The 19,046-nt window shown below is 47.8% G+C and overlaps 1 protein-coding gene across 3 annotated transcripts in view; it reads left to right on the forward strand.

The window, feature by feature from the left end:
- The window catches only part of imp4 (IMP U3 small nucleolar ribonucleoprotein 4), a 54,792-nt gene that overhangs the window by 13,487 nt on the left and 22,259 nt on the right, over nucleotides 1-19,046 (forward strand). For 2 of the 3 annotated variants that reach the window (XM_072488040.1, XM_072488041.1), the window contains one exon: nucleotides 14,711-14,843. The exons of the other annotated variant lie outside the window; for it this stretch is intronic. In XM_072488040.1, coding sequence (XP_072344141.1) covers nucleotides 14,711-14,843 — 133 coding nt within the window. The remainder of the gene's footprint in view (nucleotides 1-14,710; nucleotides 14,844-19,046) is intronic. 3 annotated transcript variants of the gene reach the window in all.

Genomic DNA, 19,046 nt, shown 5'->3' on the forward strand with positions numbered 1-19,046 from the left:
TTCCAAAATCTGTCTACCTATCTGCTCCTCTATCTCCCGCTGGCTGTTGGGAGGCCTGCAGTAAACCTCCAACATTGTGACTGCACCCTCCCTGAACAGTCGCCGGAATGTGGCGACTAGGGGCTTTTCACAGTAACTTCATTTGAAGCCTACTTGTGACAATAAGCGATTTTCATTTCATTTCATTTTTCATTTCTTATTCCTGATCTCTACCCATATAGCCTCTGAGGCGTCCACCCGTAGTACAGCGGTGATATTCTCCCTAACCAGTAGCGCAACTCCTCCACCCCTTTTACATCCTCCTCTATCCCGCCTGAAACGTCTACATCCTGGAACGTTTAGCTGCCAATCGTGTCAGGGGAAAGAAAACAAACAGGCAGACTGCAGGGATCCCTCGTGGCCGTTCCCCTTCAAAACAAGTATACCGTTTTGGATGCTGTTGGGGGGGGGAGACCTACCGGGGGAAGGCCCTAGCGGCCAGGTCTCTGGCACTGAGTCTGGCTCTGGGGCTCAGAAGGGAAGGGGGGAGAATAGAAAAGCAATAGTAGTAGGAGATTCAATGGTTTGGGGAATAGATAGGAGATTCTGTGGTCGCGAGCGAGACTCCCGGAAGGTATGTTACCTCCAGGGTGCCAGGGCAAGGGATGTCTCGGATCGTATCTTCAGGATCCTTAAGGGGGAGGGGGAGCAGCCAGAAGTCATGGTGCACATTGGTACCAACGACGTAGGTAGGAAAAGGGGAGTGGAGGTAATAAACGAGTTTAGGGAGTTAGGCTGGAAGTTAAAAGCCAGGACAGACAGAGTTGTCATCTCTGGTTTGTTGCCGGTGCCACGTGATAATGAGGCTAGGAATAGGGAGAGAGTGCAGCTGAACACGTGGCTGTAGAAATGGTGTAGGAGGGAGGGCTTCAGGTATTTGGATAATTGGAGCGCATTCTGGGGAAGGACCTGTACAAGCAGGACGGCTTGCATCTGAACCAGAGGGGCACCAATATCCTGGGAGGGAGGTTTTCTAGTACTCTTCGGGAGGGTTTAAACTAATTTGGCAGGGGAATGGGAACCGGATTTGTAGTCCAGCAACTAAGCCGATATTCAGGACGCCAAAGCGTGTAGTGAGGCAGTGGGGAAGGGAACACTGACAAAGGAGAGTACTTGCAGGCACGGAGAAGGGTTGAAGTGTGTATATTTCAATGCAAGAAGCATCAGGAATAAGGTGGGTGAACTTAAGGCATGGATCGGTACTTGGGACTACGATGTGGTGGCAAACTTGGATGGAAGAGGGGCAGAAATGGTTGTTGGAGGTCCCTGGTTATAGATGTTTCAATAAGATTAGGGAGGGTGGTAAAAGAGGTGGGGGGGGTGGCATTGTTAATTAGAGATAGTATAACAGCTGCAGAAAGGTAGTTCGAGGAGTATCTGCCTACTGAGGTAGGATGGGTTGAAGTCAGAAATAGGAAAGGAGCAGTCACCTTGTTAGTAGTTTTCTATAGGCCCCCCAATAGTAGCAGAGATGTGGAGGAACAGATTGGGAAACAGATTTTGGAAAGGTGCAGAAGTCACAGGGTAGTAGTCATGGGTGACTTTAACTTCCCAAACATTGAGTGGAAACTCTTTAGATCAAATAGTTTGGATGGGGTAGTGTTTGTGCAGTGTGTCCAGGAGGCTTTTCTAACACAGTATGTAGATTGTCCGACCAGATGGGAGGCAATATTGGATTTGGCACTTGGTAATGAACCAGGGCAAGTGATAGATTTGTTAGTGGGGGAGCATTTTGGAGATAGTGACCACAATTCTGTGACTTTCACTTTAGTAATGGAGAGGGATAGGTGCGTGCAACAGGGCAAGGTTTACAATTGGGGGAAGGGTAAATACGATGTTGTCAGACAAGAATTGAAGTGCATAAGTTGGGAACATAGGCTGTCGGGAAGGACACAAGTGAAATGTGGAACCTGTTCAAGGAACAGGTACTACGTGTCCTTGATATGTATGTCCCTGTCAGGCAGGGAAGAGACGGTCGAGTGAGGGAACCATGGTTGACAAGAGAGGTTGAATGTTTTGTTCAGAGGAAAAAGGAGACTTATGTAAGGCTGAGGAAACAAGGTTCAGACAGGGCCATGGAGGGATACAAGATAGGCAGGAGGGAACTGAAGAAGGGGATTAGGAGAGGGCATGAACAATCTTTGGCGGGTAGGATCAAGGAAAACCCCAAGGCCTTTTACACATATGTGAAAAATATGAGAATGACTAGAGCGAGGGTAGGTCCGATCAAGGACAGTAGCGGGAGATTGTGTATTGAGTCTGAAGAGATAGGAGAGGTCTTGAACGAGTACTTTTCTTCTGTATTTACAAATGAGAGTGGCCATATTGTTGGAGAGGACAGTGTGAAACAGACTGGTAAGCTCGAGGAAATACTTGTTATGAAGGAAGATGTGTTGGGCATTTTGAAAAACCTGAGGACAGACAAATCCCCCGGGCCTGACGGGATATATCCAAGGATTCTATGGGAAGCGAGATATGAAATTGCAGAGCCGTTGGCAATGATCTTTTCGTCCTCACTGTCAACAGGGGTGGTACCAGGGGATTGGAGAGTGGCGAATGTTGTGCCCCTGTTCAAAAAAGGGACTAGGGATAACCCTGGGAATTACAGGCCAGTTAGTCTTACTTCGGTGGTAGGCAAAGTCATGGAAAGGGTACTGAAGGATAGGATTTCTGAGCATCTGGAAAGACACTGCTTGATTAGGAATAGTCAGCACGGATTTGTGAGGGGTAGGTCTTGCCTTACAAGTCTTATTGAATTCTTTGAGGAGGTGACCAAGCATGTGGATGAAGGTAAAGCAGTGGATGTAGTGTACATGGATTTTAGTAAGGCATTTGATAATGTTCCCCATGGTAGGCTTATGCAGAAAGTAAGGAGGCATGGGATGGTGGGAAATTTGGCCAGTTGGATAACGAACTGGCTAACCGATAGAAGTCAGAGAGTGGTGGTGGATGGCAAATATTCAGCCTGGATCCCAGATACCAGTGGCGTACCGCAGGGATCAGTTCTGGGTCCTCTGCTGTTTGTGATTTTCATTAATGACTTGGCTGAGGGAGTTGAAGGGTGGGTTAGTAAATTTGCAGACAATACGAAGATTGGTGGAGTTGTGGACAGTGAGGAGGGCTGTTGTCGGCTGCAAAGAGACATAGATAGGATGCAGAGCTGGGCTGAGAAGTGGCAGATGGAATTTAACCCTGAAAAGTGTGAGGTTGTCCATTTTGGAAGGACAAATATGAATGCGGAATACAGGGTTAACGGTAGAGTTCTTGGCAATGTGAAGGAGCAGAGAGATCTTGGGGTCTATCTTCATACATCTTTGAAAGTTGCCACTCAAGTGGATAGAGCTGTGAAGAAGGCCTATGGTGTGCTAGCGTTCATTAACAGAGGGATTGAATTTAAGAGCCGTGAGGTGATGATGCAGCTGTACAAAACTTTGGTAAGGCCACATTTGGAGTACTGTGTACAGTTCTGGTCTCATTTTAGGAAGGATGTGGAAGCTTTGGAAAAGGTGCAAAGGAGATTTACCAGGATGTTGCCTGGAATGGAGAGTAGGTCTTACGAGGAAAGGTTGAGGGTGGTAGGCGTTTTCTCATTAGAACGGAGAAGGATGAGGGGCGACTTGATCAGATGATCAGGGGAAATAGATAGAGTAGACAGTCAGAGACTTTTTCCCCGGGTGAGACAAACCATTACAAGGGGACATAAATTTAAGGTGAATGGTGGAAGATATAGGGGCATGTCAGAGGTAGGTTCTTTACCCAGAGAGTAGTGGGGCCATGGAATGCCCTGCCTGTGGAAGTAGTTGTGTCGGAAACATTAGGGACCTTCAAGCAGCTATTGGGTAGGTACATGGATTACGGTAAAATGATATAGTGTAGATTTATTTCTGCCATCTTAAGGGCAGCACGGTAGCATTGTGGATAGCACAATTGCTTCACAGCTCCAGGGTCCCAGGTTCGATTCCGGCTTGGGTCACTGTCTGTGCGGAGTCTGCACATCCTCCCCGTGTGTGCGTGGGTTTCCTCTGAGTGCTCCGGTTTCCTCCCACAGTCCAAAGATGTGCAGGTTAGGTGGATTGGCCATGATAAATTGCCCTTAGTGTCTAAAATTGCCCTTAGTGTTGGGTGGATGTGTTGACCTTGGGTAGGGTGCTCTTTCCAAGAGCTGGTGCAGACTCAATGGGCCGAATGGCCTCCTGCACTGTACATTCTATGATAATCTATGACTAATCTAGGACAAAGGTTTGGCACAACATCGTGGGCAGCAGGGCCTGTTCTGTGCTGTATTTTTCTATGTTCCCTCAACCAGGTCTCTGTAATGGCAGCAACATCATAGTTCCAAGTACTAATCCAAGCTCAAAGTTCATCTGCCTTACCCGTAATTCTTCTTGCATTAAAACATATGCACTTCAGGCCACCAGACCCGCTCTTTTTAGCAACATCTCCCTGTCTGCTCTTCCTCAGAGCCATACTGCCCCTATTCCCCAGTTTCCCCTCAAATGCTTTCACCTTCTGACCTATTGCTCCGGTACCCACCCCCCTGCCATACTAGTTTAAACCTTCCCGTATGACACTAGCAAACCTCGCGGCCAGGATATTTATGCCTCTCCAGTTTAGATGCAACCCGTCCTTCTTATACAGATCACACCTGCCCCGGAAGAGCTCCCAGTGGTCCAGATAACGGAAACCCTCCCCCCTACACCAGCTGTTTAGCCACGTGTTTAGCTGGCGCTATCTTCCTATTTCTAGCCTCACTGGCACGTGGCACAGGGATTACAACCCCAGAGATCCTGTCTTTTAACTTTCTGCCGAGCTCCCTGAAGTCCTGCTGCAGGACCTCATGCCCCTTCCTGCCTATGTTGTTAATACCAATATTTACAACAACCTCTGTCTGTTTGCCCTCCCCCTTCAGGATGCCCGCTACCTGTTCAGAGACATCCTGGACCCTGGCACCAGGGAGGCAACATACCATCCTGGAGTCTCTTTCACGTCCACAGAAGCGCCCATCTGTGCCCCTGACTATAGAGTCCCCAATGACTATTGCTCTTCTGCGCTTTGACCCTCCCTGCTGAACATCATAGCCAGCCATGGTGCCACTGCTCTGGCTGCTACTGTTTTCCCCTGATAGGCTATCCCCCCGGACAGTATCCAAAGGGGTATACCTGTTCGAGAGGGGGACAACCACAGGGGATTCCTGCACTGACTGCCTGCCCCTTCTGGTGGTCACCCATTTCTCTGCCTGCACCTTGGGTGTGACCACATTTATATAACTGCGATCTATGACGCTTTCCGCCACCTGCATGCTCCTAAGTGCATCTAATTGCTGATCCAACCGAACCATGCGGTCTGTGAGGAGCTCCAGTTGGGTGCACTTTCTGCAGATGAAGCCACCCGGGACGCTGGAAGCCTCCCGGACCTGCCACATCTCACAGTCACGTCTTGTTGAAGTTGTACAAGACACTAGTAAGGCTGTGGTGAATGTGATGGTCGCATCAAAGGCCACACTTGGAACTACATAGTTCTGGTCACCCTATTGTAGAAAGGATATTATTAAACCAGAAATAGTGCAGAAAAGATTTACCAGGATGCTCCCGGGACTTGATGGTTTGAGTTATAAGAAGAGACTGACTTTTTTCCCTGGAGCGTAGGAGGCTTAGGGGTGAGCTTATAGAAATCTATAAACTAATGAGGGGCATAGATAAGGTAGATGAGTCTAAAACTCGAGGGCATAGGTTCAAGATGAGAGGGGAAAGATACAAAAGGGTCCAGAGGGGCAATTTTTTCACGGAGGGTGGTGAGTGTCTGGAACGAGCTGCCAGAGGCGGGTACAATTCTGTCTTTTTAAAAAAGCATTTATACAGTTATGTGGGTAAGATGGGTATAGAGGGATGTGGCCCAAATGCAGGCGATTTTATAATAGTCTTTCGTGCCACAAGTAGGCTTTCATTAACATGGCAATGAAGTTACTGTGAAAATCCCATAGTTGCCACACACCGGCGCCTGTTTGGGTACACTAAGGGAGAATTCTGAATGTCCAATTCACCTAACAAGCACGTCTTTCAGGACTTGTGGAAGGAAACCGGAGCAGACACGGGGAGAACGTGCGGACTCCGCACAGACAGTGACCAAAGCCGGGAATCGAACCCGGGTCCCCGGAGCTGTGAATAACTAGCTTAGTGGTTAAAAACTGGGCGGCTTGGACAAGTTGGGCTGAAGGGCCTGTTTCCATGCTGTAAACTTCTATGACTGTATGAAATCCGCCATAAGTGGCTCCACCACCTTTGCCATGCCCTCTGAGGCCTCCTTCCTCTCCTGCTGGAATTTAAAGTTCAAAAAGTTCACCAGCTGTTCGGTAGACCACTGGGCGGGCAACGGCACCCCAGCACCCACCGCCATCTTTTCCCGTATACTCGAATATACTCTTGGTCAAGCTGCTGCCCCTTACTTGTTACACTCCTCAACTGGTAAGCCATAAACCGGCCCCACCGATGAAGTATTGCAATTCCCCAGGGCTCATGCACCTCACACCAGCAAACAGCCCGTAAATCAGACTGGCAAGGACCAAAAATTCCACCTTGAGCCTGAGCCACAAATGTGCAACCGCTCACCCCATGTCTGCCGATTGATGTATCTGGCACTGTGTAACTCTGTTTGAAGTGGCCTGTCGTTTGATATTTCTGTGACACTAACTGTTTGAAGTGACCTGTTTTTGATGTATGTGTGGCACTGTGTAACTGTTTGAAGTGACCTGTTTGATGTATCTGTGGCACTGTGTAACTGTTTGAAGTGACCTGTTTGATGTATCTGTGGCATTGTGTAACTTTTTGAAGTGACCTGTTGTTTGATGTATGTGTGACATTGTGTAACTCTGTTTGAAGTAACCTGTTTGATGTATCTGTGTAACTGTTTGGAGTGACCTGTTGTTTGATGTATGTGTGGCACTGTGTAACTGTTTGAAGTGACCTGTTGCTTGATGTATCTGTGGCAGTGTAACTGTTTGGAGTGACCTGTTGTTTAATGTATGTGTGGCACTGTGTAACTGTTTGAAGTGACCTGTTGTTTGATGTATGTGTGGCACTGTGTAACTGTTTGAAGTGACCTGTTGCTTGATGTATCTGTGGCACTGTGTAACTGTTTGAAGTGACCTGTTGCTTGATGTATCTGTGGCACTGTGCAACTCTGATTGAAGTGAACTTTGTTTGATGTATCTGTGGCACAGTGTAACTTTTGAAGTAACCTGTTGTTTGATGTATGTGTGGCATTGTGTAACTCTGTTTGAAGTGACCTGTTGTTTGATGTATGAGTGACATTGTGTAACTCTGTTTGAAGTGACCTGTTGTTTGGTGTATCTGTGGCACAGTGTAACTTTTGAAATGACCTGTTGTTTGGTGTACCGGTGGAACAGTGTAACTTTTGAAATGACCTGTTGTTTGGTGTATCTGTGGCACAGTGTAACTTTTGAAATGACCTGTTGTTTGGTGTATCTGTGGCACAGTGTAACTTTTGAAATGACCTGTTGTTTGATGTATCTGTGGCATTGTGTAACTCTGAAATGACCTGTTGTTTGATGTATCTGTGGCACTGTGCAACTGTTTGAAGTGACCTGTTGTTTGATGTATCTGTGGCACTGTTCATGCTCTCTTTATTTGGTTCTAAATATGGCGGTCAATATGGTTGCCTTCCTTAATCCTAATTACGTTTGCTTTAGAGTCGCCAGGTATCTTTCGATACCGCCACAAGGTTCAAACCCGAATACTGATCAAAGAGCCGATACACCAGTTAGTTCAAAGTCAATACTATTTATTTACACACACAGCAACATCTACTCATGCACAAAATACTACAGACTAAACTATCTCTAATGCTAAGGTGTAATGTGTGACATTGGATTTTAAATCAGACCACCAGCAGAGAGGTCTGAGGTGGGCTAGGGTGGGTTCAATGCCCTGGTGTCCATGGTTGTCATGGAACTGACAAATAATTTGATTCCGGTCCTGGCTGGGGACGACGTAAATGCTGTCTTTTAAAATCACACAGTCATGTGTGGTCAACGCATGTTTAAACTCATCATAAGGGGCTGGGAAGTTGCCTTTTAAAACTTCCCTGAGCTTCTCATCTTCCTTTTGAGCCTTTGCCAAATCTTGAATGTTGGTATGTGAGACCTGAACCACATGTACTGGGGCGCTTTTGGGGGGATTCCAAAAGTGACCATGTCTGGAACCTGCCTTTGCTAGGGCATCTGCTTTAACGTTACCAGGGGTGGGAAGAACGATGATGACTACGAACTTTGATGATTCCATATTTCCTATTTCCTATCTTTGGCCGTTTTCCGAATATGTTGGAGTAATGGGGCTGCGGGTAGGGGCTTTCCGTCTGCGGAAACGAATCCTCTAGTTTCCCACAGGAGTAGGAATTTGGTTAAACTGTTGCAGACATATAGACTGTCAGAATATATGTCGGCTGGGGTCGGAAACGATTCGGGGTGATCTACAATATAAGCTATGGCTGACAGTTCTGCTGCCTGCGAGCCTAAATGTCCTGGCAATTTTAACGAAATCTCTTCTTGGGCGCGTCCCTGCGCATCCTCTACATAAATACTGCAACTGGTAATTCTTTTCCTGTTTTGAACTGTGGAGGAGCCATCCACATACATTGTAAGGGGTGCAAATGTGTCTGTGGACTGGGGTCTCTGGTGTGTAGTACCTGGTTTCAGCGGAGCTGACTTTGGTACAAAGGGTATTATGCTTAGTGGAGATGATTTCACACTCGTGGGGTGCCTGCATATTGTAAATTATCGGCTGGGAAAGTGTGGGTCTTGGTTCTCTTAACTGTGATGTCCCGTCCCTGTAAAAGAAGGGTCCAACAGGCTGCGCGGATCTGGCTGACTGTGCCATCCTTAAGTCTACCATCAAGTAGGAGTTGTGTTGGAGTGCGTTCAGTGAGAATGGTGATGGGGTTGAATCCTGTAATGTAGGCGAAGTATTGTACTGGCCAAAAAACTGCGAGTAGGTGCCTTTCGCAGGCAGAAAATCCTTGCTCGACTGGATCTATTATGCGTGAGGCGTATGCCACGGGGGCTAATCGACCATGTCATTCTTGGAGGAGCACGGCCAAAAGGGTTCAGTCGATAGTTGCAACCTCAATTGCGTACGGGGAAAGTGGATCTGGGACCTGTGCTGAGGGCTCTTTTTAAAGCATCCATGGCATCCGTGTGCTGTGGAAGTCATTCCCAAGATGCCTGCTTCTTGAAGTTCGGATAGGGGCGCTGCTTTTGTGGCGAAACCGTCGAAATGGTTTCTGCAGTAGCCAACCAGTCCTAGAAACGACCGGAGGGCTCAGACGTTATGCGGCAGGGGTAATTTGACGATCGAGTCGATTCTTCTCTGCTCAATCTCGCGTTTGCCATGCGTGATTACTGTACCTAAGTAAATCACTTTTTCCTTCAAAATGTGGGCCTTCTTGGGGTTCACTTTACAGCCAATTTGCTGTAGGAATCCTAAAAGTTCGGCGAGAAGCGAAATGTGCTCTCGCATTGTGTCCGTCTGTAGTAGCAGATCATCTACATATTGGACCAAACAATCGGGTTGGGAAAATTTTGCTAATCCATTTGCCAGCAGTCGGTGGAAAATGGAGGGGGCCTTGTGGAAGCCTTGTGGAAGGCAGGTCCATGTATATTGCTGTCCCTGGAAGGTGAATGCGAATTTATATTGGCACGCTTTATCCAATGGAATGGAGCAAAAGCCGTTGCTAATGTCCAAAATCGAATTTTTTTTTGGCTGTAGTCCCTGTTTGAGCATGGTCTTGGGACACGTGGCTACGGTGGGGGCTGCTACTGGGGTTACTTTTGAGATTTCTCCCTCTGCTTCTTGGGGAAAACTACTGCTTTTGGGGTCGGGACCTGTAATATTCACTAAGCCAGCGATCTTGCTACAGTCATGCTTGTGCTGTGCAAATGCTGCTTTGTGTTGCTGCAGGACTGCCCTAACTTGTTTGTCCTGACTAATGGCTCGAGGGTCGAACCAGAAGTCTCCTACGGCGCTGATCCGATTTTCATACTCTCCAACTGTGAGCGTGGCGGGGGCTCGTGCTGCCTTTGCCATTCTCCACACACATTTATTGACTGGATCAAATGAGAGATTGTGGGAGCTCATAAAGTCAATTCCTACAATGTGTTCGACTGTCTGGGGTAGATCGACCAGAACTACGGGGTGTTTTGTTTTAATGTTCCCCATCTGGATTGCTACAGGGGCTGTGATGTGTCCCTGCTGTAAATGCTATGTAAAACCGCTGAGTGTAATGGTGTCGGTGGTGGGCCACGTGTCGCGCTGAAACATCGTGGAGGAGTTGAGCGTGGTGCGGGAACCTCCTGTGTCCCAAAGGAATTCTACAGGGTGTCCCCAGGCTGTGCCTACCACTACCGGTCTACCGGACTTGTCCCAAAGGGTGTTGGGGAGCCCGAACACCGTCAGTCGGTGGCGTTCATATCTGCATTCTCGGAACGGGCACTAATACTGTGAATTGGCTTTGCCCTATTCTTATTTACGGCGCCTGTCTTCTGGTTTCTCTGCTGCTTCTGGGGCGCACAGTGTCTTAATTGACCGCAATTATAACACTCTTGGGATTTGGGTTGCTGTGGGCTGTTCCTGCCCTCATTTACCCATGCGGGGTTCTGGTGCGTCCTAACTGGATGCATGTCTGCCTGCTCTTCCTCTGCTTTAACAAATTCGGTTTTGCCTTGGATGGACTGTTCCCAAGGGTGGGACAATCTCTTCAAAACCCATTTCTCGTTGTGGGCCTCGTCTGAGGGGTCGTAATTGGCGCAAGTTCTCTGTCCTGCCCCTGTTGCATGAGAGATTAGGATGCGAGTCCATTTGGCCATATATCTGGGGACAAATGGGCGTGGGCTAACTCTCCAAATACTGCCGTGAAATGTATTCACAAGCGTCCTGCAAACGCTGTGGGTGCTCTTGTTCTGCCTACACTTCTTTAGGCCTTCTACGGGGTCTCCTTTGTTCTAGCCGATCGCATCTAGGATCACTGTGTGCATTTCTTGGAGTGTGCCTCCTCCTACATTTTGTGGGTCGGGAAGGGCTGCCACGACTGAAGGGTCGAGGCTTAAATCTGTGAACTTTACTTGCTCCTTTTCATCCAGGCCGTACATGGTCGCCTGCTGTTTTACCCTTGCAAAGAACAAGTGGGGGTCCGATGTGGGTAGGAACGGTGTTATTCTATCACACGCGTCCTGTAATTGAATGACGGTTAATGGGGTAGAACAAAGAAGAACAAAGAATATTACAGCACAGGAACAGGCCCTTCGGCCCTCTCAGCCTGTTGTGGCCCTGCGCTGTGTGGTTATAGGGTTCATGGGGGTGGGGGGGGGGGGGGGGTTGGGGGCACTTTTCGTTTCTGGGGTCTGTCCTTTGTACATGTCCCATGTACATATCTGTGGGCAGTCTCATTTAACTCATGCCAATCAAGGCCATTTTCTTGGTCTAACTGGGGTCCAAGCGTGCTCTGAAACCCATTCTGAACAGAAAGCAGAGATTGCAATTCTGCAATTTGCTTCTGGCACTTTGCGTGATCTACCGAGCTCTGCCTTTGTTCCGTTGTGGAAGTGTGGAGTGGTCGTAGGGCGGCTTTTAAGTCGTTGCACTGTTTCTTATAGAATTTACAGTGCAGAAGGAGGCCACCTGGCCCATTGAGTCTGCACCGGCTCCCGGAAAGAGCACCCCACCCAAGGTCAACACCTCCACCCCACAACCCAGTAACCCCACCCAACACTAAGGGCAATTTTGGACACTAAGGGCAATTTTGGACACTAAGGGCAATTTTGGACACTAAGGGCAATTTATCATGGCCAATCCACCTAACCTGCACATCTTTGGACTGTGGGAGGAAACCGGAGCACCCGGAGGAAACCCACGCACACACTGGGAGGATGTGCAGACTCCGCACAGACAGTGACCCAAGCCGGAATCGAACCTGGGACCCTGGAGCTGTGAAGCAATTGTGCTATCCACAATGCTACCGTGCTGCCCCAGTTTCTGCAACTGCTCAACCTGTTGTTCTGTTTCCTGTCTTACCAACACCGCACGTTGCGTGTCTTGGTAGGCTTTGTCATATTGGGACTGAAAGCTGCTCAAATGGGCGAGACCAGATCGGTGTGCCCGCTTTGCATCAGCCATCTCCTTGCCCCTCACCGCTAACTGCTCTCTCAGTTCCCTGTTCTCTTTCTCATATCCACTCACATCTCCTTCACTACTCTTGTCTCGCTCCTCAATCTCTCTACGGAGCGTCCTAACAACCTCCTCTGTGCCTGGCAATTGTGCCAAGCAGGACACGATTGCCATCGGCTTGCGAGCTTTCCTTAAGCTCTTCTTGTGGATCTCTGTCAGGTCCTCCCACCAAGTATGCCTTATACGTCCGGGACCTGTTTCATCATTGGCACAGAATTCACTCCTTTCCCTTTGAGATATTTTCTGATCTCTTCTTCCCATAAGGGACACTGTCCTACTCTACTGGTCGCTGCGACCTCGAATTCCTGCGGGTTCATAAGGTGTTCCATTGCCTTCATTGCCATTTTTATCGCTATCTCTGTGGCCTCTACCGATTTTGGAACAGGGGATGATAAAATGGTGATGTAACACGGGTACGGCTTGCGCTAATTTCCGGCCTACAAACCTCCCGACAGTTTTACTCAACAAAATCTCTCAGGTTTACCTTATATCCCTGTTAGTACGCATGCAAATAACACACTTACGAATCTTGGAGGTTTGATCAGTATTGTTCTTACACTTGTGGTTTTTCTGTTTCCAATTGGATTCCAATTCAAATTTGGGTTTTATCGGAGTGACTAGGCCACTTCTAGGTCGAGTCCCATCAGATGTCGCCAGTAAATGTTGCTCTCTTTATTTGGTTTTAAATATGGCGGTCAATATGGTCGCCTTCCTTAATGCTAATTACGTTTGCTTTAGAGTCGCCAGGTATCTTTCGATACCGCCACAAGATTCAAACCCGAATACTGATCAAAGAGCCGATACACCAGTTAGTTAGTTCAAAGTCAATACTATTTATTTACATACACAGCAATATCTATTTATGCACGAAATACTACAGACTAAACTATCTCTAATGCTTAGCTTCGGGTGCCCACTCAGTCAGAGGAACAATGGCCGTTGTTCGGATCTGAGGCTGCTGGGGTCGAAGTGGTACAAGAGAACCACTAAGGTCATCCGTCTGGTAGCGAGCGTTGACCTTGGACTTGCTTCTGGTGTAGCTGGTGGAAGGGTCTCTCCGCTTTGAGATCCGATTCCAAGAGAGCGATTCTCTCCTGGGGCCTTCTGCTTATACCTGGAAGGGCTTTGCGCGTTTTTGGGTGGGCCTTGAACATGAACAATCAATTGGGCCATATCTTGATCACTCGTATTAATCTTGACCAATAAAGGGATGGGTGCCCTGATGGCTGGGCGTGTCTTAGGTGGCCATTGGCCTGGCTTTGTTTGTGCTTTCGGTTTGGGGAACTGGCGCCGCGAGGTCTGGAGCCAGATCGGTTAATTGAGTATCTCCCCTTTGTTCCCGGAGATGGGCCATCAATATGCTAATAGACCTACAGTTTCAGTCTCGTCTGGGAGCTGCAATCCCAATACACATACAGGCTCTATGCCTGCTTGTTTTCTTAGCATTGTCTATAATTCCCTGCAATCTTTGCAAATATCCATTTTGTATTCTGGAAGTGGCCATCCCAGATGGCTACACTGTGTAACTGTTTGAAGTAACCTGTTGTTTTTGATGTGGAGATGCCGGCATTGGACTGGGGTGAGCACAGTAAGAAGTTTTACAACACCAGGTTAAAGTCCAACAGGTTTGTTTCGATGTCACTAGCTTTTGGAGCGCTGCTCCTTTCTCAGGTGAATGAAGAGGTATGTTCCAGAAACATATATATATATAGACAGATTCAAAGATGCCAGACAATGCTTGGAATGCGAGCATTAGCAGGTGATTAAATCTTCACAGATCCAGAGATGGGGGTAACCCCAGGTTAAAGAGGTGTGAATTGTGTCAAGCCAGGACAGTTGGTAGGATTTCGCAGGCCAGATGGTGGGGGATGAATGTAATGCGACATGAATCCCAGGTCCAGGTTGAGGCCGCACTCATGTGTGCGGAAATGCTTTTGATGTATCTGTGGCATTGTGTAACTGTTAGAAGTGACCTGTTGTTTGATGTATCTGTGGCATTGTGTAACTCTGTTTGAAGTGACCTGTTTGTTATTTCTGTGGCACTGTGTAACTCTGTTTGAAGTGACTGTTGTTTGATGTATCTGTAGCATTGTGTAACTGTTTGAAGTGACCTGTTGTTTGGTGTATCTGTGGCACTGTGTAACTGTTTGAAGTGACCTGTTGTTTGGTGTATCTGTGGCACTGTGTAACTCTGTTTGAAGTGACCTGTTTGTTATTTCTGTGGCACTGTGTAAAATTGCCACTTCCTAATAATTATGGAGCACTTGCCCCCGGAGAAATGCAGCAGTGATTTGTTGCTGAGGAATGACGGTCAATTCTGAGTGTGTTGTGTTGCTGAAATCTCTTGAGGGAGGGGACGGGTTTTAGAGTTTCTCCATGCTCTGTAGTCGTTATCTCCAGCAGGCTCTGCATACACACATCTCTCCTTTCTATTTCAGGAGTTTAAGTTGATTTTCCCAAATGGCCAGCGCATGAATCGAGGGAAGCATGACATTGGCACACTGGTCAAGGCATCCAAGGCAAATGGTGTTACCGACCTTCTAATCGTGCATGAGCACCGTGGGGTACCAGGTCAGAAAGCGGCGCACGGGGCCGGATAGCGGCGCACGGGGCCGGATAGCGGCGCACGGGAGCTCCCGGACAGCGGTGCACGGGAGCTGGACAGCGGCGCACGGGGGATGGACAGCCGGGCGTGATGGCGGTGCGTCAGAGCGGGATGGTGGCGTGTCGGGCCGGTTAGCGGCGCACGGGGTGGGATGGCAGCATGCCGGGCCAGATAGGGGCGTGTTAACATGTAAGAATGAGAGAACTCTTGAGAAATGCTAAGTGTGGGTGTTGTGGGGCAGATGAGGGGTCCACAAAGACATGGGAGACGCAGGGTGTTCAGAATACATGGGACCTTGTTGCCGAATGTGGTGGGAAGGTTGGAACATACTGAAAAAATGACCATGGAAGTGGTGATGGTGTTGGGCTATGGATGGGAAGCCGTGAATATACAGTAGGGAATATACAGTGAATGGTAGAACCCTCAAGAATATTGAAAGTCAGAGAGATCTAGGAGTACAGGTCCACAGGTCACTGAAAGGGGCAACACAGGTGGAGAAGGTAGTCAAGAAGGCATACGGCATGCTTGCCTTCATTGGCCGGGGCATTGAGTATAAGAATTGGCAAGTCATGTTGCAGCTGTATAGAACCTTAGTTAGGCCACACTTGGAGAATAGTGTTCAATTCTGGTCGCCACACTACCAGAAGGATGTGGAGGCTTTAGGGAGGGTGCAGAAGAGATTTACCAGGATGTTGCCTGGCATTAGCTATGAGGAGCGGTTGAATAAACTCGGTTTGTTCTCACTGGAACGACGGAGGCTGAGGGGCGACCTGATAGAGGTCTACAAAATTATGAGGGGCATAGACAGAGTGGATAGTCAGAGGTTTTTCCCCAGGGTAGAGGGGTCAATTACTGGGGGGGGGCATAGGTTTAAGGTGAGAGGGGCAAGGTTTAGAGTAGATGTACGAGGCAAGATTTTTACACAGAGGGTAGTGGGTGCCTGGAACTCTCTACCGGAGGAGGTGGTGGCAGCAGAGACAATAGTGACATTTAAGGGGCATCTAGACAAATACATGAATAGAATGGGAATAGAGGGATACGGACCCAGGAAGTGCAGAAGATTGTAGTTTAGTCGGGTAGCATGGTCGGCATGGGCTTGGAGGGCCGAAGGGCCTGTCCCTGTGCTGTACATTACTTTGTTCTTTGTGAGAGAGTTGCAGATTTCTGTGTGATTTGCGTATAGATGATAGAATTTACAGTGCAGAAGGAGGCTATTCGACCCATCGAGTCTGCACCGGCTCTTGGAAAGAGCACCCTACTAAAGCTCCACACTATCCCCATAACCCAGTAACCCCAACCAACATTAAGGTCAATTTTGGACACTATGGGCAATTTAGCATGGCCAATCCACCGAACCCGCACATCTTTGGACTGTGGGAAGAAACCGGAGCCACCCGGAGGAAACCCACGCAGACACGGGGAGAATGTGCAGACTCTGCACAGACAGTGACCCAAGCCGGAATCGAACCTGGGACCCTGGAGCTGTGAAGCAATTGTGCTATCCACAATGCTACCGTGCTGCCCATGGTGTATATGTCTGTCTCACATCACAAGTCCCAGATTACAGTCACAGGTCTGTGGCCAAGTGGAGTCCTAGCCTGTCTTTGGCAGATAGGGTCAAGGATAACCCTAAAGCTTTCTATAGATATGTCAGGAATAAAAGAATGACTCAGGTAAGAGTAGGGCCAGTCTCGGACAGTAGTGGGAAGTTGTGCGTGGAGTCCGAGGAGATAGGAGAGGTGCGAAATGAATATTTTTCATCAGTATTCACACAGGAAAAAGACAATGTTGCCGAGGAGAATACTGAGATTCAGGCTACTAGACTAGAAAGGCTTGAGGTTCATGAGGAGGTGTTAGCAATTCTGGAAAGTGTGAAAATAGATAAGTCCCCTTGGCCGGATGGGATTTATCCTAGGATTCTCTGGGAAGCTAGGGAGGAGATTGCTGAGCCTTTGGCTTTGATCTTTCAGACATCTTTGTCTACAGGAATAGTGCCAGAAGACTGGAGGATAGCAAATGTCCCCTTGTTCAAGAAGGGGAGTAGAGACAAACCCAGTAACTATAGACCAGTGAGCCTTACTTCTCTTGTGGGCAAAGTCTTGGAAAGGTTTATAAGAGATAGGATGTATAATCACCTGGAAAGGAATAATTTGATTCGAGATAGTCAACACGGTTTTGTGAAGAGTGGGTCGTGCCTCACAAACCTTTTTGAGTTCTTTGAGAAGGTGACCAAACAGGTGGATGAGGATGAAGCAGTTGATGTGGTGTTTTTGGATTTCAGTAAAGCGCTTGATATGGTTCCCCATGGTAGGCTACTGCAGAAAATTCGGAGGCATGGGATTCAGGGTGATTTAGCAGTTTGGATCAAAGTAGGCTAGCTGGAAGAAGACAAAGGGTGGTGGTTGATGGAAAATGTTCAGACTGGAGTCCAGTTACTAGTGGTGTACCACAAGGATCTGTTTTGGGGCCACTGCTGTTTGTCATTTTTATAAATGTACTGGAGGAGGGCGTAGAAGGATGGGTGAGTAAATTTGCAGAGTTTCGGTGGAGTTGTGGACAGTGCGGAAGGATAATACAAGTTACAGAGGGACATAGATAAGCTGCAGCGCTGGGCTGAGAGGTGGCAAATGGAGTTTAATGCAGAAAAGGTGATTCATTTTGGAAGGGATAACAGGAAGACAGAGTACTGGGCTAATGGTAGGATTCCTGGTAGTGTGGATGAGCAGAGAGATCTCGGTGTCCATGTACATAGATCCCTGAAAGTTGCCACCCAGGTTGAGAGGGTTGCCACCCAGGTTAAGAAGGCGTACGGTGTGTTAGCTTTTATTGGTAGAGGGATTGAGTTTCGGAGCCATGAGGTCATGTTGCAGCTGTACAAAACTCTGGTGTGGCTGCATTTGGAGTATTGCGTGCAATTCCGGTCGCTGCATTATAGGAAGGATGTGGAAGCATTGGAAAGGGTGCAGAGGAGATTTACCAGAATGTTGCCTGGTATGGAGGGAAGATCTTATGAGGTAAGGCTGAGGGATTTGAGGCTGTTTTCGTCAGAGAGAAGAAGGTTAAGAGGTGACTTAATTGAGGCATACAAGATGATCAGAGGATTAGATAGGGTGGACAGTGAGAGCCTTTTTCCTCGGATGGTGATGTCTAGCACCTTTAAATTGAGGGGAGATAGATATAGGACAGATGTCAGAGGTAGGTTCTTTACTCAGAGAGTAGTAAGGGCATGGAATGCCCTGCCTGCAACAGTAGTGGCCTCGCCAACACTAAGGGCACTCAAATGGTCATTGGATAGACATATGGACGATAAGGGAATAGTGTAGATGGGCTTTAGAGTGGTTTCACAGGTCGGCGCAACATCAAGGGCCGAAGGGCCTGTACTGCGCTGTAATGTTCTATGTTCTCTATGTTCTATAGAGGACACAGTCCTGATAATGTTGTTAAAACAGTTACCACATAACGGCAAGACTTCACTCAGTGAAAACCCTGTTCTTGAACAGTGTTCTCTGACTTTGTGGGGAACCAGAAAATTGGAGAGACTGCAGCACTGAATCCCATCTGTCCTGTGATCCCCACTGTCAAGACCTCCACCAGAGCAGCGCCAGGTTCCAGTTCTCTCTGCGTTGATCATTATCTTCCCTTAACCCTCTTGAAACTTTAAGCCTAGCCAGCAGCTGGAACATGTTCCATCTCATTGTTTGGGTCAATCTTGCATCTGGCCACTTGGGATCTGTACTGTTGAAGCTGCTATCTGAGTGTCAGATAAATAGTGTTGTGCATAGGAGTGTGTGACATTGGATGTTGTTTCCCAGCTGATATCTCAGGGAGGTGAGCCTGTGGTGAGACTGAGGCGTGGAGCTGGGCTGTCTGTCAGCTTTTTACTTTCGTTTTAGGCTGTTTGCTACAGGGTGTGTTTGTTTTGTTTTCAGTGTTGGAGCTGAAGCCAGACAGAGCAGGTGTACTGTTGATCTCTCTGCCATGAAAAGACTATCTCTTGATCATTTGGTGAATTCAGAATTATAAATGTTCTCTGTAATGAATATAAACCTAATGTGCTTCTGTTAAAAGGTGTTTCTTTTGTCTTCTGGTTGTTGTTTGGGAAGTTATTAAGGATTACTTAGTGTTGTATTCTTTGGGGGTTGTAGTTGAATTGATGATTGCTAAGATGT

The sequence above is a fragment of the Scyliorhinus torazame genome, chromosome 22, assembly GCF_047496885.1.
Source record: "Scyliorhinus torazame isolate Kashiwa2021f chromosome 22, sScyTor2.1, whole genome shotgun sequence".
Lineage (NCBI taxonomy): Eukaryota > Metazoa > Chordata > Chondrichthyes > Carcharhiniformes > Scyliorhinidae > Scyliorhinus > Scyliorhinus torazame.